The sequence below is a fragment of the Equus asinus genome, chromosome 2, assembly GCF_041296235.1.
Source record: "Equus asinus isolate D_3611 breed Donkey chromosome 2, EquAss-T2T_v2, whole genome shotgun sequence".
In the NCBI taxonomy this organism is placed as follows: Eukaryota; Metazoa; Chordata; class Mammalia; order Perissodactyla; family Equidae; genus Equus; species Equus asinus.
The window spans coordinates 735,514-759,979 of NC_091791.1; the positions used below are offsets into that span (position 1 = coordinate 735,514).

At 54.2% G+C, this 24,466-nt stretch overlaps 1 protein-coding gene across 7 annotated transcripts in view; it reads right to left on the bottom strand.

The window, feature by feature from the left end:
- Window positions 1-21,986, bottom strand: part of KNDC1 (kinase non-catalytic C-lobe domain containing 1) — a 67,023-nt gene extending 45,037 nt beyond the window's left edge. For 3 of the 7 annotated variants that reach the window (XM_070520508.1, XM_044748318.2, XM_044748313.2), the window contains exons 1-3: window positions 21,425-21,954; window positions 14,517-14,715; window positions 13,808-13,866 (exon numbers count right to left, since the gene is read on the bottom strand). In XM_070520508.1, the coding sequence (XP_070376609.1) occupies window positions 13,808-13,866; window positions 14,517-14,715; window positions 21,425-21,526 (360 nt within the window). In that variant the 5' untranslated portion in view covers window positions 21,527-21,954. Of the gene's footprint in view, window positions 1-13,807; window positions 13,867-14,516; window positions 14,716-21,424 lie in introns of all 7 variants that reach the window. The other 4 variants (XM_044748323.2, XM_070520501.1, XM_070520515.1 and 1 more) reach the window with 4 other exon arrangements.
- Between the last annotated feature and the right edge of the window lie 2,480 nt (window positions 21,987-24,466).

Sequence of the window (24,466 nt, forward strand, 5' to 3'; positions counted from 1 at the left end):
GACAGGTTTTCTTTTAGTAAGTTAGGGTTTTCCTATCTGCATTCACGAGCGTGTGGGCTCTGAAGATTGTGCACGCTGGGATGGGGCACAGTGCAGGCCTCGGCCCACCGGTCCTTGAGGGCTGACAATGGCTACTGTCACTCCCTGGGGCCAGGTGGCATCATCTGACATCATTGCGCCTTCCTACCTCACCCCACAATAGTGCATACGAGGGCTTTATCATTCTCACTTTACTGACAGGAAGCTGAGCCCAGAGAGGTTCAGGAACCAGCCCAGGGCCACACAGCCACGCCAGGAGGAGCCAGCAAGGGCCTGGGGCTGTGTAGCTCCAGACAGGCAGGTCACATAGCTCGCAGTGGAAGCCTGGGCCCTGAGTGAAGGCCAGGCTCTCCCCGCCTTCCTTCCCCAGCACTCCCTTCCCCAGGACACTCCGGTCTTTGGTGCACACTCTGGTCCAGATCAACACCTCATCTTGGGCCAGACCTTGCATGACTGAGTGGGTGGATCCTGGGTGATTCTGGCTCTCTCCCTGGGCGGCCCTCATGACCCGCCAGTGACATCCCAGCTAGCCTCATTCCATGACCCTCAGACCCGGCCCTCCCAGTCTGTTGTGAGGTCTAGGATGACGGCTCTCTCCGGGGACTGCAGGACTGTCTGGTTTTCGCTGGCTGAGACTCCCCCTCTCTGGACTCGTCTCTCTGTCAGGGTCTCTATCTCAGGAGCTAGGCACGTGGGGGCCATGCCCTCCCTCCATGCTGGCCCTCACTGGTCAGGGTGTTTGCCATGTTCCGCTGGTTAACAGATGCTTTGGTGGGGTCTTCATGCATCCATGTTTCCTTCCCGAGGCTCCACCCCCACAAGGAGGATTTACATGCTGATAGCCGCTGACAAACTTCCCTCCTAAATGTCCGGGAATTTGCGTCTGCCCCTGCCGTGTGCACGTGTCCCAGCACCCACACCCTGCTTCCCCAATCTCTTAGGGGAAACAAGTGTCTCGGGTTAATTTGCATTTCTATAATTATGAATGAGACTGAGCATCTGTTCCTGTCTATTCGCCGTTGTGATTTTCCTCTCTACGCCCATTCATGGACTCGGCTCATTTCTCCACTGAGCTGTCGCCTGTTTTGGGTGCACTCTTGGCACATTAGGGTGCCGACCCCTGGGCTGTGTGTCACCTGTATGTTCTCTTCATCTGCCCTTACTTTTTAACTTTGTTCATGTGTCTTTTGACATTCGAAAATTCTAATGTTTAATTTGTGAAATGGGATAATTTTTTTTCTTTAGTGGCTTCTTAGAAGGACCATCCCTCCCCTAAGACGACAAAAACAGCTTTCCTCTGTTTCCTCCAATATTTTTATAATCTTTAAACATCTAGCTCCAATCCGTGTAGAATCTGCTCACATGCTGGCACGCTGTTGGGACCGGGCTTGTTTCCCTCCTGCTGGAGAGCGACCTCCTGGCACTGAGAGAGAAGACCCCCTCTGCTGGCCGGGACGGCCGCCCCACGGCGCGCGGCCCCCCGAGGCTGGCACTGGCCAGCCTCTCCTCCTCTTATGCTGGCTACGTGTCTCTCCCTCTGCCCAGATGGTGCTCTTTAAATTATAACAGCTTCAGAGGTATTTTCACATCTGGAGGACAAGCTGCCCTTCATGTCTTTTTCAAAAAGTTTCTTTATTTTCACATTTGTCCGGTTTTAAAAAACAAACTTAAGTTCTCCCATTCCTATTCAAAAAACAAACCAAAAATGGTTGGGATTTTATTATAACTGCACTGACGTTGCAGAATTTGGGAAGGACTAACGTCTTACAAAATAAAATACTTAGGATATCAGTGAGACGGTCAAATAAGACGTCCCTAGATGGTATGGCCCTCGATGAGAATGTGGACATATCCACGGACAAGTACCCGTGTGGGAGCCCTGGGAGGCGGTGCCACACTCCTAGGGCCCTGACAGGAGTCTCGCCCAGGTGCATCAGATAACAGGCAGACACACCTCGGTCCTGGTCGGACCATTTAGCTAGACTAACCAGGAAAAAAAGAGGACTCAGAAAAATAAAATTATAAACAAAAGAGGAGACATTACACCTGATACTGCAAAAATACAAAGGATCATAAGAGACTATTATGAACAATTATATGCCAACAAGATGGCTAATCTAGAAGAAATGGACAAATTCCTAGAAATAACCTACGAAGACTGAATCACGAAGAAACACAAAATCTGAACAGATCAATAATTACTAACGAGATTGAATCAGTATCAAAAACCTCTCAACAAAGATAAGCCCAGCACCAGATGGTTTCGCTGAATTCTAGCAGATATTTAAAGAGGAATTAATGCCAATCTTTCTCAAACTCTTTCAAAAACCGACGAAGAGGGAGCACTTGCAAATTCATTTTCTGAGGCCAACAGAACCCTGACACCAAAGCCAGACGAGGACACTCCACGGAAAGAACACTACAGCCCCATACCCCTGATGAACACAGACGTAAACATTCTCAACAAAATACTAGCAAACCAAATGCAGCAGCACATTGAGAGGATCGTACACTATGGCCCAGTGGGATTCATCCCTGGGATGTAAGGATGGCTCAACATACGCAAAGCGATCAATGTTACACATCGCATTAATAGAAAGAAAAAAGTCATACGATCATCTCAACCGTAGCAGAAAAAGCATTTGACAAACTACAACATACTTTCATGATAAAAAGTCTCAACAAACTGAGCATATAATAATATATCTTAACATAATAATAAAGGCCACATACGGCAAGCCCACAGCTAACATCATACTCAATGGTGAAAGCTTGATGGCTTTTCTTCTAAGATCAGGAACAAGACAAGGGTGCCCACTCTCATCACTCCAATTCAACACAGTACTGGAAGTCCTAGCTAGAGCAATCAGGCAGGAAAAAGAAATAAAAGGCATCTAAATTAGAAGGGAAGAAGTGAAACTGTCACTGTTTGCAGATGCCATGATCCTATATATAGAAAATCCTACTGTTAGCATCATTGAGTGGATTCCGACTCCCAGCAGCCCTGTGGACAGCAGAGAGCCCTGCCCGGTCTTTTTGCACCATCCTCTCATCTTCTGGCACTCTATCAGACAATGCTCTGCTGCTGTTCACAGGGTTTTCGTGGCCAATTTTGTTTGGAAGCGGGTGGCCAGGTCCTTCTTCCTGGTCTGTCCTAGTCTGGAAGCTCTGCTGAAACCTGTCCACCAGGGGTGATCCTGCTGGCATTTGAAATCCCGGTGACACAGCTTTCAGCATCACAGTAACACAAAGCTGCTATAGTGTGACAACCGACAGGCGGGTGTTATGGCTCCCTGACCAGGAAACAAACCTGGGCTATGGCAGCAAGACTGCTGGATCTTTACCACTGGTACACTAGGGCTGGCTAGACAAAATCCTAGACTTCACAAAAAAAACCTGTTAGAACTAATCAACAAATTCATTAAAACTTCAGGATACAAAATCAGCATACAGAAATCATTTGCATTTCTTTACACTAAGAATGAAATATCTGAAAAGGAAACAAAGAAAACAATCCCGTTCACAATAGCATCAAAAACAATAAAACAGCTAGGAATAAATTTAACCGAGGAAATGAAAGATCTCTACACTGAAAACTATAAGACTTTGATGAGAGAAACTGAAGACGACACAAATAAATGGAAAGCTATCCTGTGCTCATGGATCAGAAAAATTAATATTGTTAAAATGTCCACACTACTCAAAGCCATCTATAATTGAATGCAATATGTATCAAAATTTCTGTGGCATTTTTCATAAAAATAGAAAAAAAATCCTAAAATCGGTATCAAACCACAAAAGACCCCATATAGCCAGAGAAATCCTGAGAAAGAAGAACAAAGTTGGAGGCATCACACTCCCTGATTTCAGACTATACTATAGAGCTATAGTAATCAAAACAGCTGGTACTGGCATCAAAACAGACACACAGATGAACTAACAGAATTAAGAACCAAGAAATAAATCCATGCAGATATGGTCAACTAATATTCAACAAGGGGGCAAGAATATATGATGGGAAAGGATATTTTCTTCACTAAATGGTGTTGGGAAACTGGGCAGCCACAGGGAAAAGAATTAAACTAGACCCCTATCTTACATCACTCACAAAAAACTAATTCAAATGGATTAAAGACTTAAATGTAAGACCCCAAAGTGTAAAACTACTAGAAAAAGCTCCTTGACACTGCTCTTGATAATGATTTTTTGGATATGAAAAAAATTGCAAAAAGTGCAAGCAACAAAAGCAAAAATAAACAGGTGGGACTACATCAAACTAAAAGCTTCTACACAGCAAAGGAAACCACCGACACAATGAAAAGGCAACCTAGTGAACGGGAGAAAATATTTGCAAATCATATACCTGATAAGAGGCTAATATCCAAAATATATAAGGAATTCATACAACTCAATAGCAAAAAACCAATCTAATTTTAAAAATGGGCAGAGGAACTGAATAAACATTTTTCCAAAGTAGACATACAGATGACCAACAGGTACATGAAAAGATGCTCAACATCTCTAATCATCAAGGAAATGCAAATCAAAACCACAGGCGATGTCACCTCACACCTAGTTAGAATGGCTATTATAAAAAAGACAAGCAGTAACAAGTGTTGGCGAGGATGAGGAGAAAAGGCACCCCTGTGCACTGCTGGTGGGCGAATAAATTGGTGCAGACACTATGGAAAACAGGATAGGGGTTTCTCAAAAAAATTAAAAACAGAAATACCATACAATCCAGCAATTCCACTTCTGGGAACACAACCAAAGGAAGTGAAATCAGAATCTCAAAGAGCTACCTGCACCCCCATGTTCACTGCAGCATTACTCACAACAGCCAAGATATGAAAACAACCTAAGTGTCCATGTGCAGACGAACAGATGAAGAAGATGTGCTACAGAGACACAATGGGATACTACGCAGCCACGAGAAAGAAGGAAATCCTGCCACTTGCAACGACATGAACAGACCTCGAGGGCATTATGCTGAGTATTTCTCGAAATAAGCCAGGCAGGGGAAGACAAATACTGCATGATCTTGCTTATAGGTAGAATCCAAAAAAGGCGAACTATAGAAACAGAGAGGAGAATGGTGGTCACCAGGGGCTGCGGGTGGGGGTGGGGTGAGGGGATGGGGAGATGTTGGTCAAAGGAGACAAACTTCCAGTTATGAGATGAATGAGTTCTTGGCATCTAACGTACAGCATGGTGACTATAGTTAATACCGTATTATATACTTCAAACTGCTAAGAGAGTAGATCTCAAATATTCTCACAACAAAAAAAAGGAAATGGTAATTATGAGATGGAGGTGTTAACTAACCCTCCCATGGTAATCACTTCTCATATAAAAGTGTCTCAAATCAACACTCTGTACACCTTAACTCACATAATGTTATATGTCAATTATGTTTCAATAAAGCTGGAAAATAAATTAGGTGCAGGGACGCGCTCTGTCTCATTTTCTCGTGTCTTGTTTTCTCGTCTTTAGAAGGTGGTTCACATTAAGTTTCCAATCTTTTCTGCTATATTTACTTGCAGGCTTTCCATAGTCTTTGCTATTATAAATGGAGCATTTTCCATTTCATCTCTAACTGGTAATTACTGACACAGAGAAAAGCTATTTATTTTTGGGATGTATCTTGTTTTCAGCTGGCCTCTGAAGTCTTTTATTCTATCATTCTCCACTGAAGCCTCTTAGATTTCAGGCCCACACACTTTCGTCACAGACCTTGCGATCCTGCCCCACAAGCACATTGCTCAGAGCTGGCGTCCTGCCGCCTGCTCAGGGCCTCAGGAACACGGCTGAACCGCACTGACGGCTCCTGAATCGTTCACTGTCCCCACGCCCAAGCCTGGGCCCCTGTGATGCTGCTCCACCTCTTACAAAAGACAGTGGAACCCCCAGCCTTCATCCCCATGCAGAGGGCAGCCTGCTCCCCTCTCTCACACTGACCACACCCGTCATACCTGAGGCCCCTGCCTGGGTCCCCACACAGGCAGCGTCCAGGGGCCAAACTTAAGTCAAGCTGCTGCAGAGACTCAGGGCAGATGCCTTATTTCGGGGGCCCCGTTGGGTGCCGATGCTTAGGGTGGAAGGAAAGGCAGATCCCACAAGCTTCCACCTGCAGAGCCTGAGAGGTCCAGGTCCCAGCCGGGGCTCTGAGCTGTGAGTCCCACACTGAGGCTCCCAGCAAATCATAGCCCTGAGAATAAAACCGGCCTGTACTACAGCTGGCAAGACCAGGGTATCTGCTCCTGTCTCCAGGCGCACAGGATAGATAGGTACCCATCGATCCATCCATCTGTCTACCCATCTATTCATCCATCCACGCGTCCATCCATCCATCCCTCCCTGCATCCATGCCTCCACTCATCCATCTACTCACACATTCATCCATCCATCTACCCATCCATCCACACATCCATCCATCCACCTAACGAGCCAGCCATCCACACATCTGTTCATCCCTCTCTCTATCCATCCACTCACATTTATTTTTCTCCCTCCCTTCCTTCCTTCTCTCTACTTTTGTATGTGTCTATATCTATCTATCTCTGTCCATTTCCATCCATCCACCCACCTCTTTTAGTTTGAAAATAACCTCAGCAAATAAACCTTTCACTGGTTGTGGGATGACACTGTCCACCGCACACTGGCCAATATCATGTCTTTGCCACTCAAGGCCTCTGCACATTTCATTCTATCTGTCTCGGAAGCTCCCCTAGTCTTGATCCTGTGAACCCTACACATCCTTCACGTCCCAACTTAAACATCACTTTCTCAGAGCGGCCTCCAGGGTTTTTTAATCTAGATGAAGACCCTTGTTATTGCCTGCCAAGGCCCGTTCTTGACTCTCAGGCCCCAGCCTACTGCCCACATCAAGCCCATCCATCCCCTGTGTAGACCATGACCCCCACGAGTAGGATGTCATCTACTCTGTTCACTGCGAGCCCTGACACTTACTGCGTGCATGCACGTTCGTGATAAGTGGTAAGCATTCAGTAACGATGGGTGATGGGTGCTGAGGTTGTCATGGCCAGGCCCCACTGGAGCCCACACCTGCTCAGGGTGACGAGGTCCAGAGGGGAGCCCTGTAGGGGACAGGGGCTGGCCCGGAGGAGGCCTTGAATGCCTGCCACAGGTCATATTTTTAGCTTTTGGAAACTATGCTTCCACTGAGGTTTCCTCAGCAAGGAGGGAGGTGGGCAGGGGAGATGGTTGCAGGAGGACCAGCCATCGAGTGTCCGGGGACTCAGCAGTGGGAGCGGAGTGGGGGCAGGGCCAGGCTGGGAAGGACCGGACCCAGGAGGCAGCAGCTCCATGGTGCCAGGAACACGGAGAATTCAGTGTGAGGACATGGAGGGCTCCCTGTTGTTGTCTCTGTGGGGAGGATGTGGAGATGAGATCAGGCCCACAGGGAGTGGCAGAGGCCGCTAGGCTGACATTTCCAGAGGGAGAAAGGATCAGGACAGTAGGGAGGTGGCAGGAGGGGCTGGTGTGTGGCAGCGTGAATTGTGATGACTACCGGTCAGGAGGACCACAGGCCGGCGGGTGGAGGCAAGTGTTCAGCCCGGACATCAGCAGCAACCACAGCCCCACCTGCTGTGTCCTTCAAGAGCCCAGAGACCCAGAGGCTGGGCTGCAGGTGTCTTGATGTCGCCGGCAGCAACTCACCCTGATGGAGCTCAAGGGCAGGGGTGACACCAAGCGGTGTGTTTGCCACAGTGGTCCCTGTGAGCTGGTGTTGTTGCCCAGTTACGGGCAGGAACAGTGCCTGAGTGGTGTGACGGGCCCCCATGAGCCTTGTGCAGCTGTTCCTGGGGTTGCCACAATGCAGCACTGAAGTTGCTCAGGGGGTCCTGACAGCCCCTAGGAACGGGCACCAGCACGAGGCTAATCCAGAGCAGAGCAGAGAGCCTGGACTCAGAGCTCCCGATGGGGCATGCATGGGCCTGTGAAAACAAGGGATCAAGGCGTCCACACACACCACGGGCCCTTCACAGGTGTGAGGTAAGAAGGACTGACTCGCTGTGTGTGTGGAACAAGGAAAATCCACGATCACCCACCGGGAATTAAAGCAACTCAGGGAACAGAGGACTCTTCATCACAGGAAGATCCGGGGCCGCAAAGCATTACACACTTGGGAGCCATCCCTTCCCACTGCAGATGGGTCAGAGCAAGCCCCCTCCCCGATGAGGGCCTGCCTGGCCCCCTTCCCTGCACTCCACAGTGCCCCCAGGAAACCCTCTCCCCACCGGAGCTTGGGTGCCAGGGAGCTCAGTCAGCCAAAGAATAAAAAAATCTACAGAAGCTAGAATGACCCAATGCATGTGCTTGGGTTACACAGAGAATCTGCACGTCCTGGTGAGAGGACACACATCTTCTTAGGACACAAGGAAACCTCAACGACTCCAAAGAGTAGGTACACATGGACCTTCTTTGACCACAGTTTGGTTCAGTTAGAAGTTAAAAAGAAAAAGACAGGGGCTGGCCCGGTGGCGCAGAAGTTAAGTGCAGACGTTCCACTTTGGCGGCCCAGGGTGTGCCGGTTCAGGTCCCGGGTACAGACATGGCACCGCTTTGCATGCCATGCTGTGGTAGGCATCCCACATATAAAGTAGAGGAAGATGGGCACGGATGTTAGATCAGGGCCAGTCTTCCTCAGCAAAAAGAGGAAGATTGGCAGCAGATGTTAGCTCAGGGCTAATCTTCCTCAAAAAAAAAAAAGGAAAGAAAAAGACAAAAAAACAGTCCTAGCATGTTTAGAAATAGACAAACGGGGGCCTGCCTGGTGGGCATAGTGGTTAAGTTTGCACATTTCACTTTGGTGGCCCAGGGTTCATGGGTCAGATCCTGGGTGCAGACCTACACACTGCTCATGAGGCCATGCTGTTGTGGTGTGCCACACACAAAATAGATGAAGTTTGGCACAGATGTTAGCTCAGTGACAATCTTCCTCACCAAAAAGAAAAGAAAAGAAATGGACAAATGATTGTTGAGAGTGGAAGCTCTGTGTTGACCACATGCTGTGTGCTGAATCTCACATACACCACACTGGGCAGGTGGGGCCGCCATGAGAGATCAGCATCATGAGTCTGGATGGTGGTTCCCCTGGGGGCTGGTTGGGGCGACAGGGTACTGGCATGCTCTGCTTCTTGATCTAGATGCTGGTTATTGGGATGTTCAGTTTGTGAACATTCATCAAGCTGTATGCTGGTGATATATGTATTTTTCTGTGCGTATATCTCAATAAAAAGTAAGAAAAAACCCAACTCATTCACAGTACTCATGGGTGAAAGAAGAAATCCCAATGGAAATTAAAAAATACCCAGAAGTGAATGATACTGCAATCGCTCCATGGCCAAACTCATAGAATGCAGCAAAACTCATGTTTTGAGGGAAATTCATAGCCTTAGGCGTTAGCACTAATATTGGAAAGGAAGGAAGGCTGGAGACTCATGAGCTGAGTGTCCGACTTCAGTTAGAAAAGGAATAGTTACTAAACTCAAAACAAGTAGTAAATAAGGGCAGAGTCAACAGGAAAAAAAAAAACAAAGACACCAGAGGAAGATCACGTGGTACAAAGTGGGCTCTGAACAAGCCAACAGAATAAAGAGCCCTGCAAGACTGACACGGGAAAGGAAGGAGGGAGCAAGCCATCCAGTGAGCGGGAAGAGGGCGTCTCTACAGATAACACAGTGGCAGAGGAGGGGCGTCACCCACAACTTGATGCCAACACGTTAAAAACACAGGGAAAATGGATAAACTTCAGAAATACATAGTTTACCAAGAAGCTGATTCAAGAAGAAATACAAAAACAGATGAATCCTATAACCATTAAAAATAGAGCAGCAATTAAAAACCTTTCCTCCAGGGAAACAGATGGCTTTACAAGTAAGTTTGACCAGACTTCCAAGGAACAGTTCGTCCCGTTCTTGCATGAACTCTTACAGGGCAGAGGGAGAGGGGGCGCTCCTACTGGAACGATCCTGATGCCAACACCGCCGAACATCGACAGAATGGAAGCTACCAGTCCACTCGGGAAAAACGTGCAAAAACCCAAGGTAGGTACTGGTAGATCGAATGCAACATGGTATAAAAAGATGAGACACATGGCCAGTTTAGGTTTTTTCTAAATAGGAAAGGATGATTTACCATTTGAAAATAAATACAGAAATACTGACATCTTAATGATTGTTTCAAAGGTTGCAGAAGCATTTCATAAAACACAGTGTACACTGATGAGAGAACTCGGCCAGTTTGGCACAAGGGAACTCACGTGGCCAATGCAAATGTCGTCCAGGACGCCGAAAGGTGAAATCGGTCCTTTTAGAACCAGGCAGGCACCAATGTCACCCAGGCCGGCGCACCACCCTCACACGCTTCTTTCTCCCTGGAGTCTCACGGCTGCTCCTTGCTGACACACAGCAAGAGGAGGAAGGGAACTGACCCACAGCCTTTGGACGGTCAGGAACAACACTGCTGCCTTTGCCAGTGATTTGAACAGAAAAACTAAAAGAACTGAACCTCTAAGTTATTAGAAATAAGAAGAGAATTTAGCAAGATGGCTGGATTAAGATTAAGATATTAAAGTGAACTGCATTTCTGTCAACTAGCAACAGGCAAGCAGAAAAATGTAATTACAAAGATGACCATCAATTTAGAATAGAGTCAGAAAATATCTCATACGAGAATAAGCTAATAAACGATGTCCAAGACTCCTACGGTAAAAACTTTAAAACGTTGCTGACATACTAAATAAGACCTAAATAAAGGAAGAGAAATAAAGTGTTTCTAGAGAAGACCATAGAGTATAAAGATGGGAATTCTCCTAAAATTGATCTACAGATTCAGCGCCATTCCAGTCAAAATGCCAACAGAGCTTTCCATGGAACTTGATAAACTAATTCTAAAATTTATATGGAAGCAGAAAGGGTTAAGAGGAGTCACAACACTTCAGAAAAGGAACAGGGAGCGGGCACGGTCCCTGTGAGATGCTGGGCTCCCTGTGAAGCTGAGGTAACTCATACACGCAGTTCCATGCAGGACAGACAGACTGACGCACGGGCTGGAACAGAGGCCCAAGAAGCAGGTCCCCTTCCGTCTGGAATTGTGGTATGTGGCACAGTTGGCGTGCACCCAGGCCAGCCATAAACGGAGCTGGGAGAAAAGGTTATCTATATGGAAAAAGATGAAATCGGACCCTTACCTCACACTATAAAAAAAAATAAACTTCAGGCAGATTAAATGTGAAGAACAAACCTTTAAAACTTTGGTAGAAAATATCAGTGAATATCTGTTAGACCTTGAGGTTGGGAAGGTTTCTTAAGCCACAAAAAAACACTAAAATGAAAGAAAACATGTAGTCAAAAAAATTTGACTACAGTTGTATACCGCATAACGACGTTTCTGTCAAAAGAGACTGCACGGACAACAGTGGTCCCAGAAGTCAGTACCACGTAGCTGAGGTCTGTAATGGGCTATAGCATCCGGGTTTGTGTAAGTGTGCGCTATGACGTTCGCACGATGACGAAGCTGCCTAATGACGCGCTTCTCAGAACGTGTCCTTGTGGTCCCGCGATGCGGGGCTGTATATTAGAATTGAGAAACACTTTTTCTGAGAGGATGCCCTCCAGTAGCTTTTCCCAAAGGGTGGTGTGAGAGGGTAAAGCGATTGTCACAATAACACTGAGCTGTCGTTCGTCTTGTCCACTCTCAGACGTGGAGACGTCCAGAGGCCACAGCAACAGCAACAGACTGAGCGCAGAAGCCGCTGTGGAAACCCAGGGCTCTGCCACCGAGCCAGACGATGAAGACGTTTACAACCTAAGACAACGCCACTCTTTTCACTACTCTTTTTGGAAAAGCAGTGTTATTTTTCATAAAAATATGTCACATATGTTAATGTGCAAAGGATGTATTATTGTTATTTTGGAATGAATTAATAGGCACACAGTTTCCACCTATCACAGTTCTAACCTGTGATACAGTCAATACTGACAGATATGTGGACAGCGTATAACCCACATAAACGAAAGCTGTTCGGGTAGTCGATAATTTTCAGGGATTCACAGGGGTCCTGAGAGCCAAAAGGTTTGAGAACTGCTGCCTTACAGAGGGTGAGAGGACACATTAGAGACTGGAGACGGCATTTGCAATCCTGACAACCTACGAAGAGCAGCGTGACAACTGACTGGCAGGCCGGCTTTCCCCAAGAGGGACTCCTCCCCCATCAAGGCACCTGCACGCGCACAAGGCCAGGCCGCCCAAGGGCAGGGCCATGCTTCTCCCCCATCCCGGGTGGTCCCCAGCAATATGGAGTCCAGGCGGGGGGGGGGCGGTAGGCAGGGCCTCTCGCACGTTGCTGGTGGGGGTGCGACCACTTTAGAAACCAGCTGGACAGTCCCTGCCACCGCCCCCCCCCCATGCAGCACTCCGTCCCTGGGGCACACCGGGAGAGCTCCAGCCCAGAGGCACCAAGAGAGTGCAGAGCAGCACTAACCCTGATGGGTACTTGGAGCAACTCAGGGCCCTCCCACAGGTGGGCGGGCGACATGCGGCACCTCCCACACGAATGACAATAGCACCCAGGGCCGCGCACAGGAGTCTCAGCATAAACATAAAAAAAGAAGTTCTTGAAGATTACATGCAGCGCGATACTCTTTTTAGAAAGTTACAAACAGCTCAAAAGAAACAGTGTTTTTAGGAACACTAAGAGGTCCTGCTGCCACCATGGACGGGGGACAGGGCGCGGCATGGGGAGCAAGCCCAGAGAAGGACAGACACTGTTTCAGGGCCCCAGCTCCTGTGTTCACGCTGGGTTCCATTACTAAAACCCCAATAAAAAAGAAAGAAGTCCTTGCACGGACTGGGGTGAGAACTGCCCGAGACAAAGATTTTGAGGCTTCTGATTCTGGACTCTTGAGTTCCCAAAAAGCATAAAAACCGACAGCGGGATCCACCAGAGTCTGATGGCCCTGCCGTCCCTCCAGGCCAGGGAGCTGCGCCAGGGCCTCAGGACCAGCTTATTTCACAGTAAAATCAAGCACAGCAGGAGCCAATCCTAAAACTTATTTTAGGGTAAAAACTGAATCTAATGTCACTAAGCTAGTGGGCTTTTACTGGGAAGATGTTTGAGTTTGTAATCACTCATTTATTTGTTAATGACTGATTTATTATCCAACCATCTTAGGAACCATGAAGAGGCCCCACTGTCGGCCAGAGCCCAGCATGGCACCGGATGGACAGACAGGGCCCAATGGATGGACAGACGGGGCCCGATGGATGGACGGGGGTCCCGTGCAGGGGTCCCCTATCTCCTTCTTCAGTCCCTGGGCCACGCTGGAGGGGCCGTGCTGCCCATTGCTCTGGCAGGTCACATGGAAGAGAGCCCTCAGGCAGGCCATGGACTTAGAGGGCGCCCAGGGGTCCGCTCTGCAGAGCAGGGGTCTCTGGGAGGCCTTGGTTGCCTCAGCCGGAGTGTGGCCTCCAGGGTGAGTTGGGGTGGCTGCTGCTCATGCTTGTAAATGATTATCCAGAGACCACGAGCCTCCTCGGCGCGCTGCTCATCCCTCAGAGGAACGACGGCTCCCTGCCAGCCACCACTTCTAACAAGTTAAATACAGTAAATTCACACTCCAGAAAACCCACTACACAGCTATGGCAGACGTGTCCAACACCATGCTGTCACTGCAGCCACGCCCGCCGCCTGCCCAGGAGAAGTCAGAGGGAGGCTGGGGGAGGCCCACCAGCTGCGACATACCTCAAAGGTGTTCCCAGTCACGTCGAACTCCGGGGGGACAAAGGCGCCCTCGGGGTCATCTGGGGAAGGAAGAGAGAAGATGCTCCCATCACAGCCGCGAAGCCAACAGTGAAAGGAAAACCTGCCAGCAAGGAGCAGCCTTGCGAGGGCCAGGCAGACGAAGGGACCCCGACTGGGGCCTCAGCAGGCGCCCATTCCTCCTCTCTGTCCTGGCGTCCCCAAGGACGGTTTTAAGCGTTAGAGGAAGCAGTGGTTAACAAGGGACACCACCTCCCTCCCTGTAAGTGTGGAAAATGGGCTCCAAAGAGGAAGAAGAAAAGGATTTGGTCTGCCTTCCTGGAGGAGGAGGACTGAAGGCCCCCTTAGGAAAGACCAGGCCCCTCTGCTCAGGCTCTCCCTGGAGCAGGGGCAGGAGCTGGCCATGCGGGCCCCCACTTCAAGGCCCCCGCGTCCACTCACTGCAGGGCCAGGAAGACCCAGCGCAGTCCTCGCTGCTGTCAGGGCCGGCAGGCCCCTGCTGCTCCCTCGAAGGGGCCGTGTGACGGTGCTGGAGCACGTCTAAGCCCACAAGAGCCGCTCCCGCCTCATTCTGCCCCAGTGGTACCTGGGGCTGGAGGTCCCGTCAGTTTCCAAGGAAATCTGGGCTCCACTCCTAGCTCCCGGCCCAGGAGGGTCCCCCATGTCCCCCTCCCCTGCCTATGGGCCTCACCGCTGAGCTGCTCCATGAAGCACACGTTCCCGCTGGTGTTGAAAGCCAGGGTGTCAGGCGTGATGCAGAGGGTCTGGAAGATGGCCGAGTGGGCGACACTCCTCATGGACAAGCTGCACTCCAGGCACACGGCCCAGGCTTCCTGCTCACTGAGGCCGCTGTCCCGCAGCGAGAGGATGTCGGCCAGTGACACGTTCTCCTGCCAAGACAGGCCTCTGCTGAGGCGGGTCTGGGGACAGGCCCACGTCCCATACAGGCCCTCCTCCTGGGGAAAGGCCTGGAGCCCAGACGAGGGAAGCAGGCGACGTGTGGCACCACTTCATTTTGTGTCAGAAACAGGGTTTCAGGAACAGGGCTTCAGGCAAGGTCTTTAAAAACAGCAACAGAAAGTCGTCCCACTCTTCCTGGATGTCAGGAGCCACCGCGCATTGGGTGACACGACCAGTGTTCAGTGTGCTGCTGCGAGCAGGTACCACTAATGGAGCCGGGACCTGGGCCCTGAAAGTCGTGGCCTCTCTGCAGCCCCGCTGCCCAGAGGGTCTCCCACGTGCTGAGACATGCCCGACCCCGAGGCTCACCCCATAGCACCCCAGGCATGTGGAGGGGCTTCACTTTGTAGACTGTGGGCGGATGAGCGAGATGTAGGGACCTGTGGAGATGGAGTTGATGCCCACAAATGTACCGCTGTGCACGGGAAGCTGTTAACAGAGCTGAGGCGGTGTGACCCTACTGCATGACCACGTGACACACAAACACCATGTGACAACAGCTACGGGGAGGCTGGGCCAAGTTGGGGAGAATGTAGGGCCGAGTTCTGGGGAGAGAGCAGGGTCGAGTTGGGGAGAAGATAGGGCCGAGAGTGGAGAAGGTAGGGCCGGGTTTGGAGAAGGTAGGGCGGAGTGTGAAGGTAGGGCGGAGCGTGGAAAAGGTAGGGCTGAGTGTGGAGAAGGTAGGGCTGAGTTGGGGAGAGGGCAGGGCTGACTTGGGGGGAGTGTAGGGCCAGGGATGGTGGTGCAGAAGCAAGGCCAAGCCCCTCTTTCCACCCAGCCTCTGCCTCCAGCCTCAGCTGCTCCACTCCGCCCAGCACAGAGGCCTGCTGAGGTTCACGTACAACCAAGCCCTCAGGTCTTAAAGCGCCATCTCCTGCCTCTGCCCTCAAATTCCCACCTGCATTTCGAGGGATCCCACAAGCACCAGCGCAGGGGATGAAGGGCTTAAACCAGGAAAGAAAGGACAAAACCCAGGGGGCAGCCACCGTGTGGTCTTGCTGAGCTTTAAGGGTTTGGCAGTGGGGTGATGGAAGGGGACCAGCGGCGGGTCTGCTCCGTGCCCGTGACAGCGCATGGCACCATTTGCCTCCTCCTCTGATCCCAGGGAGGGGGCTCAGTGGCGTCACTCCCCAGACCCCTCCAGCTCTTTCTTTGTGGGGTAGATGGATGAGGGGAAGGCAGCTCATGGGAAGCTGGCTCAGGAAGCAGCAGCCACAGGGCCCCCGTGTGAAGCAGCTCTGAGAGCCCCCAGCCAGATGTCAGGACCATGCGTGTCCCTGCGAGGGTGGTGGATGGGGTTTCAACAGAAGAAACCAGAGTAAAAGCAGAGATTGGGGTGGCGGAGGAGGGTGGACTCAGAAATCTCTCTGCTGTGCTCCTGAGGTGCCCTGATAAAAGGTCTCTCTGACTTTGTGTTGCCCGGGACCCCCCAGGACTCAGGGAGCCCGGCGCTCCAGCATGCCCACGGGCCCTGGTTAAAGAGGCGCCTGGACACTGTGTGCACACACGTGTGCGTGCAAATACACATGTGCATGCACCCACACACCCACACAACACACGTGTGTACACACAGGTACACCTGCAGTCATGCACACACACAAAGACGCACACTGCACATGTACCCAGACACACCACATGTGCAAACACATGTACACACACTCACACACACGTATGTAAACATGCGCAGAGGCACACACTGATAAACAGCCCTGAAGACCCGTGGGCTTGTGCTATTTGGGAGAGTGAAGCCAGCCCACGACGTGAGTCTGAGCCAGGCCCACCGCGGGGGCCTCTCTGACACCCGCTGCTGCCGCCCACACGGCCGGCAGGCGGCCTGTTTGTGCGGCTGTCGACTGGATGTGCTGCCAAGAGGAGGGAGCCCAGGTCAGGTGTGCCCACGGGGGCATCTCATGGGCCAGGCATAACTCCTGCTCAAGTCCAGGCCCCTCCCCACCACTCTGCCCAGCGGGAAGATGGCCGGTTAGTGGGGAGGCACCTCCCACCCCTTAGGGAAGCTGCAGACGTGTGGCCCCGGGGCTGATTCATGGTGGGAGCATCTAAACAGGAGGATTCTCTGCATGACTTTTGAGGTGACTTCCACGGGGCCTGAGTCACTGCTTCCCTGTGGGTGAGGCCTCCACTTATGGATAGGATGGCTGCAGCCCTTCTAAAGCTCCGCTGTTCTAACAGGAAGGCGGGTTCAACTGCCGCACGGTTCCAGGACAGGGCCAAGGGACAACACTGGCTCCCCTGACCTATCAAGGGGAGGTCTTGCGCATCTGAAGGATGTTGAACCCTGGGCCCCATGGTCACCTGTCCTCTAGGACCTCTCGCCCTGCCCTCCAGCCCCCTCCTCTGGCCCAGGTTGGAAGGACCCTCTCTTGCCTGAATCCACGGCCCAAGTAGGGTAGGCAGGAGTATTGGACCGGCCTTCGCTAATGGGCCAGAGACAAGGAGGAGAGCAACCCGACAGCACATGTCAGCCGCTCAGCTCTCTGAGTTCACGGGGCCCTGTCAGAATTCCAGCGGATGCCCCATGGCCACCCTGAGAGATGGGAGCCACGTGGACAGCCTGTACATCTGTGCTCCCCTCCAGAAGAGGCTGCCAGAGGACCCCAGGGGCTCTGAGCCTCACAGCCAGGTCTATGCCCCAGGGGAACATGCTCACGGGCTGCAGGGTGTCGGGGCAGAATCGACAAGAGCTTCTCGGCCACAGCAGACATTTCAGAGGAGGGGGACGTGCTGTAAGAGCAGAGCTGGCCAAGGCTCCGCCTACGCCTGTCTGCCTGCCCCGCCTCCAGGGCACCCACGAGCCCAGCACCCACCAGGGCCCGGACGCAGGCTGGGGCATTGCGACTCCCTACACTGCAGCCACCTCTTGCCGCTGCCAACACGGTCTGACCTTGTCATCACCGGCCAGCCTACGGTCAGCCTCCTCTTCAAAATCCAGCTGAACCCATGGAGCCTTGCACTCTACTCTCTCCATTCCCCAGCAAGGCGCTGCCTGGTGGGCCGTGGTGGGTCTGCGGGTGGAGATCACTATAGTACCTCCTTGCAGGGCAGGAAAGAGTGGTCCGTACCTTGCAACTGTGCGGACACAAACTCAACCTCCATCCTGGCTGGGAGGAGGGGCAGGAAGGCAGGCAGACGTGACCCCCAGGGGCGGGCTGTCCCCAGAGCAGCCCCTTGTCTACCAGTCCAGGGGTCCCAGAGGGCAGGGCAGCTTCCCCACCAGAGGACCGCTGTCTGGTTATAGCAGTGTGCCCGTTCAGGGGCTTCTGGGACTGGAAAACACCGCCCCACTCAGCCAAACCGTGAGCCAGGTTGATGAGAGGACATGGGCCCTGCTGCATGTTCACACGCATCCTCTCACAACCAACAAATTTCTTCAATCCTGAACGTGCTAACAGGATCTGCCAGCACAAAACTGAAACCGCTGCTGAGAACATTTGTCAGCAATCCCCAGCCTGCTGACAGATCCTTCATGCTGCCAGACCCCAGGCCTGGGGAGCTCTGCACACTGCCTGTCCAGGGTCTGCCTGCTTGCCCTCAAGCACCCCCCGACTCATAACCGTGACCCCACCACGAAGCTCTCCTTGGTTCTCCAGCTGCCTGCTGCTCTGAGCCGTTCGGTACCGACATCGTACGGACTCCTGCAGGGCACCATGGGAATATCCACTGCTTCACAGGGTAACCCCCAGATGCAGGCTCCTCTTGGCAGCCACAGGGTCCCCACGCACCTTCGAATCCTTGAGCCGAGCCCAGCGCCTGGCCCACATTCGCTCACGGAACTTGGGAGGGAGAAGGCCGCTTCCTACTCCTCCAGGGGTCTGGGGACCGGGAGACGCCTTGCCTGTGCCCTGCCCAGTGCGCCACCTTCATCTGCAAGCCACTCTCGTGCTCACACCCTGAAGGCCAGTGGCACCCCGTCCTCCCCTCGGCCTGGTGTCCACCTCCTCTGCAGCCACTGCCCTGCCCTCGGCTGCCCCGCCTGATCCCGCGTCCCTGCTCGTATCGATGCAGCGGTGCTGCCTGCAGGTGGCCAGGGGCTGGGCCTGGCTGCAACCTCCAGGACCTCGCTGGGAGGTAACCGGCCCCCTCACCATGTGTCCCCGCGGTTTCCAGCCAAGAGCTCACACAGGCATCATTGCTCATGGGCCACGCGCCCGGAGGAAACTGCTGGGACGCGGGGTGCGGGCCTCTTCCACTCCTCTAGTGAATGCCAAGCTGTTTTCCAAAGCAGCTGTTCCACTTCGTACTCCCACCAGCAAGGCAGGAGGGCCACCGCCGCGCCCGCCCCTGCCAGCCCGGGCCACTGTCCAGCTTTCTGGTTCTCGCCAACCTGGCACTCGTGGAAAGGTATTCACGGCGGGTGTATTTTGCGTTTCCTGATTATAGTGAACTCAAACATCTTGTCATCTGTTCACCAGCCATTTGGATTTTCTTTGGGGTCACAACCAAGGAGGGACATTCCAGAGACTCATGAGGGGCCCACAGGGTTCTGTTTCTTGGCCTTGCTGTGCACTGAATAGTCATAATTAGCTGCAGAATTAGTGAATTCCTCTGTTTCATGTGGTGTGCACAGTGCCAGGTCCGGCACCCACCGTCCCTCCCTGGAAACTGCCCTGTGTCCTCGCTGTCCTGTTTCTCTCCAGTGGCTCCTTCAGCGTGGCCCACCTGGGATGAGGCTGTAGCCTCGCTCCCCCTCACCTTACACTGGATGGCTTTTTCGGATGCATTCTGACTACACAGTGCTGTAGCAGGCACAGAGTCACGCGTCCCTGATGGAGATCAAAACCTTCAACAGCCACCAAGCCAAATGTGCAAGAGGCAACGTCTGGACCAGGCTTGTCCTCAGGTACAGGACACTGGCCCACACCAGGGCTCAAGCCCTGGGGACAGACCTCCTCTTTCACCCAAAGGCAGCACCTCTCTCTCTGGAGAGAGTATGAGAAACTTGAAGGGCCCCCCCTGAACTTTCCCACTGGATGCTACTACAGCGGTGGCGTCTCACTTCACCTGGATCATAGGACGATGGGGCCCCCTACTCCACGCACTGTGCACAGCTGGGGGCTGCTCCAACCCAGAAAGGCACCAGGGACACTTCTAACCAGAGAAGGCATCGGGGTACGGTGGAGGACAGAGCATGGGCTGAGGACTGAGGCTCTGTGTCCAAACCCTGGCTCTGCCTGTTCTGTCTGTTTGGCGCCAGTCACCGAGTCGGTGCGTTGGGCACAGAGCAGGCCCTCAAGCGTGGGCCGGCAGCCAGAGGAGACTGTGTGAGGGTCAAGCTCTGTGTCTGCTCTGGATGGTGATTTCGGAGGTGCGTCTTCCAACAGATACCCTGAAACGTGTCCCCTGGGAGAGGTTTTGAAGGCTATGGGCAGGGTACATCGCTTCTTTTTCTATCAAAGCCATGCAGATATCCACTGGTTTATTTATTCCTCGCCTCTCCTCTCTGCAGTTTTCTCCCTCACCAAATCCAGGCCACCACGGGGAAGTTGGGGGGGCACTGCCTCCGCAGCCCCCTCCTGGCCGGCAGCAGGCTTCCCCAGACGACTCTCTACCCGGGAGGACATGAGCTCCTCTGTCCTCAGAGCCGATTCTCCTGGGAAAGTGGGCTTGGGGGCGGGCAGAGGGCGGGAGGCCCTGGGGACCACAGCCCTGGTCATTAGGAACCCCCTTCTCTACTCTAGGAGGGCACTGGCTGGGCGGATTCTCGGCCAGCCTTGCCTAGACAGCACGTGCAGGGTCTTCATCAGCACCTCTCAGGTTCGAGGGAAGGCACCCGGCATTCCCCAACAGTGAGCACAGAAGCCGGGGGGTCGGGGCAGGGCCTTGCTGGGGATCTGGAAGGCTCTCCGTTCGGAGCCCGCAGCCTCCGGAGATGAGAGGCTCTTCCTGGGAGCGGCTGCATCCTCAGGGGCCACCTCTCCTGGGGGGGCCAGACTTGTTCACGGGCCATGGAGTGTATTCATTTGACCCCAAGCTGATGGGGTGCTGTGGGGCAGCCAGAGCTACAGGGACACACCCGGGCCAAGTGCAAACTGGCTTCTCTGCCTGAGTCGCAGGCAAACTGGCTCAGTGGGCACTCGGCCAGTTAATGGCCAGAAGCCCAAAGTGACAAGGACTGTCTGCCCCACTGCACCTTGGGGGAGGGGGCTTCCTCAGGGCTGCGGCTGCGGCTCCCGACTGAAGGCCACTGCTGTCTCTGTGAGCAGGAAGCAGCCCTCAGTCATGGCTCCCCCATCTCCTGAAAGGTCCGGCCTGATTGGCCTCTGCTGGCCGGTGCCTCCTGCTAACCTCCTAGGGCCGCTGGCAAGGAGGACAACAGTGTCCCCCACGTCCTCCCCCACACTCGCCCACCTCACATTGGTAATCAGGAGCCCCCCTCCCAGGGCGCCAACTTCTGCAGGGACAGCCCACGCGCTGCTGTCCCACCCCGCATTTCAGGGGTCCCGGCCCCTCCAGGGGAAAATGTTAAACATGGGGGGTGAGAAATGCTGCGGGGGTTTCCCTGCTGCTAGGACCTGGCCCCCGGGCAAGGCGCCTGGGGAGCGGGAGGCCTCCTCCCCCCGACTCTCCGCGGAGGGGAAGGTGGTGAAAGGTGGGGGGTTCCCCCATGGGGCAGGGTCTCACCTCGTCCTCGGGCAGAGTGGGGAGCGGCTCGAAGTCATAGAAGTCCAGGTCCTTGCCGTCCTCCTCGTAAAGATCCGCCGCGGCCGGCTCCATGGCCTGCATCCTGCCAGCGCCTGGGCGGCACAGACTCGGCCGCCGCCGGGACCTCCAAGCTGGGGGCCGGGACGCACCCGCCGCCCGCGCCCTACTCCGCGCGCGCCCCCTCCCCGCGCGCCTTCCCTGCCGCTGCCGGCCGCGCCCCTGCGCCCCGGGCCGGGTCTGGTTCCAGCGCGCCGCCCCTGTGCCTGGGGCCGGTCCGGCTACGCGCGCCGGGTCGCCATGGCAACGCGCCCCGCCCGCCCCCCGCGGCCCCCGGCGCCCCGCCCCCGGTGCGCCCCGCCCGCGCGCCTGCCGCAGTGTCACCCGAGCAGGGGACGGGGGCAGGGGGGGCAACTGGGGGGGGGGGCTGGGGGCGCCTGGCACTCGCAAGGCGGAGCTCACTTTGGCCCGCGCTTGGGGGCGACTAGGGGCTCCGCCGGCGTTCTCCGGACTTTGTCCTTCCGGCCGTTGGCCGCTTTCTGGGGGGATGCACTGGAGGTGGGGGTGGGGCGGCCTGTGCGGTTCGGCGCAGTGTGGGGCGGGGCCGTTTGTGTGGCCAGTGTGCTGAGCGGGGTCTCAGGGTGCCACCGGGGTCTCTGCCCACCTGGGCACACGGAGGGGTCGAGGGCCGCGGCCCACCCCAAGGAGAGCACCCGCTCCTCCTTGTTTCCGCCCCACCGGCCCAGGGGCGGGGCTGCCGCAGTCCCCGCTGGGGGTGGCGGCTGCAGAGGCGCCCAGGCCAGGGCAGGCGGCAGGCGGGACGGGGGCTGGGCAGGGTACTGGGGAGGGGACCCGTCTGAGCTTCTGGGGTCTAGCCTGTCCCCTCTCTTGAGTTAGCATCCCACGGACCCCTTGTGAAGACCAACAATTACAGCTTCATCCCCACCTTGCCAGCCAGCCTTCTAGGTGTAGAATAGAAACCAAAGACCAGACAACCCCTCCCCCAATTTAGCAGTCCTGCTGGCTGGTGATTAACCCCTCACTGCCCATCAGGGTCTCCTCCTTGGGCTTTCCTGAGCACCAGGCGAGCCTTGCCCCAAGCTGGGGGCTGGGGTTGGGCAAAGAGCGGGACATCCCTACCCCGGCACAGCAGAGCCAGGAGACCCTCTTCCAAGCCTGGCACAGGGCCAGACAGCACACCTTGGCCCTTTCCACAGGGGGCTGGATGGTAATCTCATTGCCTTGTGTGGGCATGGGTGCCCCCCCAGAGAGCAGAGCTATGGGTCAGAGCTCCCAGGGACAGCAGGCACTGCCCGCCAGGCTGTCAGCTCCCCCATGTGGCCAGTGCTATCCCCATAGCGTGGCCTGCCTAGGCACACAGCAGGCATTCCATAAATGCTCCTTGTGTAAATGAAGCAGAGCTGGCGGCAGGCCCTGCACAGTGCAGGGGTGCACTGGGCAGGGACACTGATTTGCAACGTTCTGTCCTTGGTTGGGTTGCCATGGCCCTCGCCCTAGGGTGTGACACCCAAGGATGTGAGGGATCCCCAAGTCACTGGAGAAACAGGTGGGCAGTGAAGCATCAAGGTGGTGGCCAGGGTGGGTGCTGGGCAGCCTCACCTTATGCAAAATCTGATCTTGGGGCCCACTCAAGTCAACTGAAGCAGAAACAGGGTTCAGCCTCCCCGGTTCTGTGGTGTTTGGAAGGTGGGAGCAGCAGCCAGGGCGGGAGGCAGGGAGAGGGGGGAGTGGAGGCAACAGGAGCTGGAGAAAAGGCACCCACAGACATATGACTTGGGCAGGCTGCCCCTGAGCTCTCTCTGTGGGCACCACACGAGGCCTCAGAAGGAGGAGATCGCGGCAGGCAGGCCCTGCTGACCCTGGGGCTCCAGCTGCAGTCTATCTCGGGACCCTGGGTCCGCAGAGCCCAACACCCTGGCTGCAGGGTCCCTCTACTTCGGGGCTGGGGGGCCACCACTTCTGTTTGTCCAGGGCTGGTGACAAAAGGCCGGTGAAACCTGCATGTGGCCTTGACACCACTTGCCTGCCACCCAGCTTAAGCCCCCTGGGGGGGTCTTGGCTGATGTGGGCACGAAGCAAAGGCTGCTGGGGCCCCATGGAGGAAGATGTGGGCTTTGTTACCTGGTTCTTGGGTCACCGTGCAGCTGGCCCAGGGTTCAGGGGTGAGGACTTAGACACTGAATCTAAGGAGTGAAGATGACCCCATAACTGAGGGAGCAGTCACACTGCAAGTGCCTCAGGGCCTGACGACACATCGTCTACTTCAGGAAATGGTGCACGAAGTTTGGGTGAAATGCAGGACAAACGGTTTGTTGACGTCGTCGGCTGAGTCAGCTTTGGCTGCTGGAGCCTGAAAGCTCTTAGTGGGTGCGTCCCATCTCCTCCGTCAGGCGGAGAACTGCTCATGGACATGAACCAGGGATGTGCCAGCAGGGTTGTGCCAGGGGGGCGGGGCCTGCGGCGGGGCGCGCTGTGTTCCTTCCCTTATCTGCCTGCCTGCCCTTAAAAGCTTGTGGTCATTGGTCTTCTTTGTTCACTGCAACCATGTGCACCTTCTTCTGCTGGAAGTTTTTCAGTCTTACCAAGAGTTTGCACACTTGCCTGCATTTATGGGAGCTTTCCGTGGAAGGGCTTGGGATGGCCCTGTGTCCTGGTGCCTCAAATGTAGTGGATACTCAGTTAACATTGTTGGATGAGGGCATGATTCTTGAGCTCAGAGCAAGTCTAGATGAGGCACTCCAAGTCTTCCCAGAGCTCATGAGACAGCACAGATGGGTACAAGGACACCCAAGCAGAACGGATGTTAATCCCTAGCTCGGTTCGAAACAGGGCCAAGAGCCCTCACCAACAGACCAGTGGAATGGCCCCTCCACCTGGCCTCCTGGCCCCTCACCCCCGGTTGTCTGGCATGTGCAGCCCGCATGCCTTCTTTCTGCGGATGCTCCCGTGCTCTCTGAATCCTGCAGAGGCTTCCTGGCTGTACGGTCAGCTCCACTGTCCAGG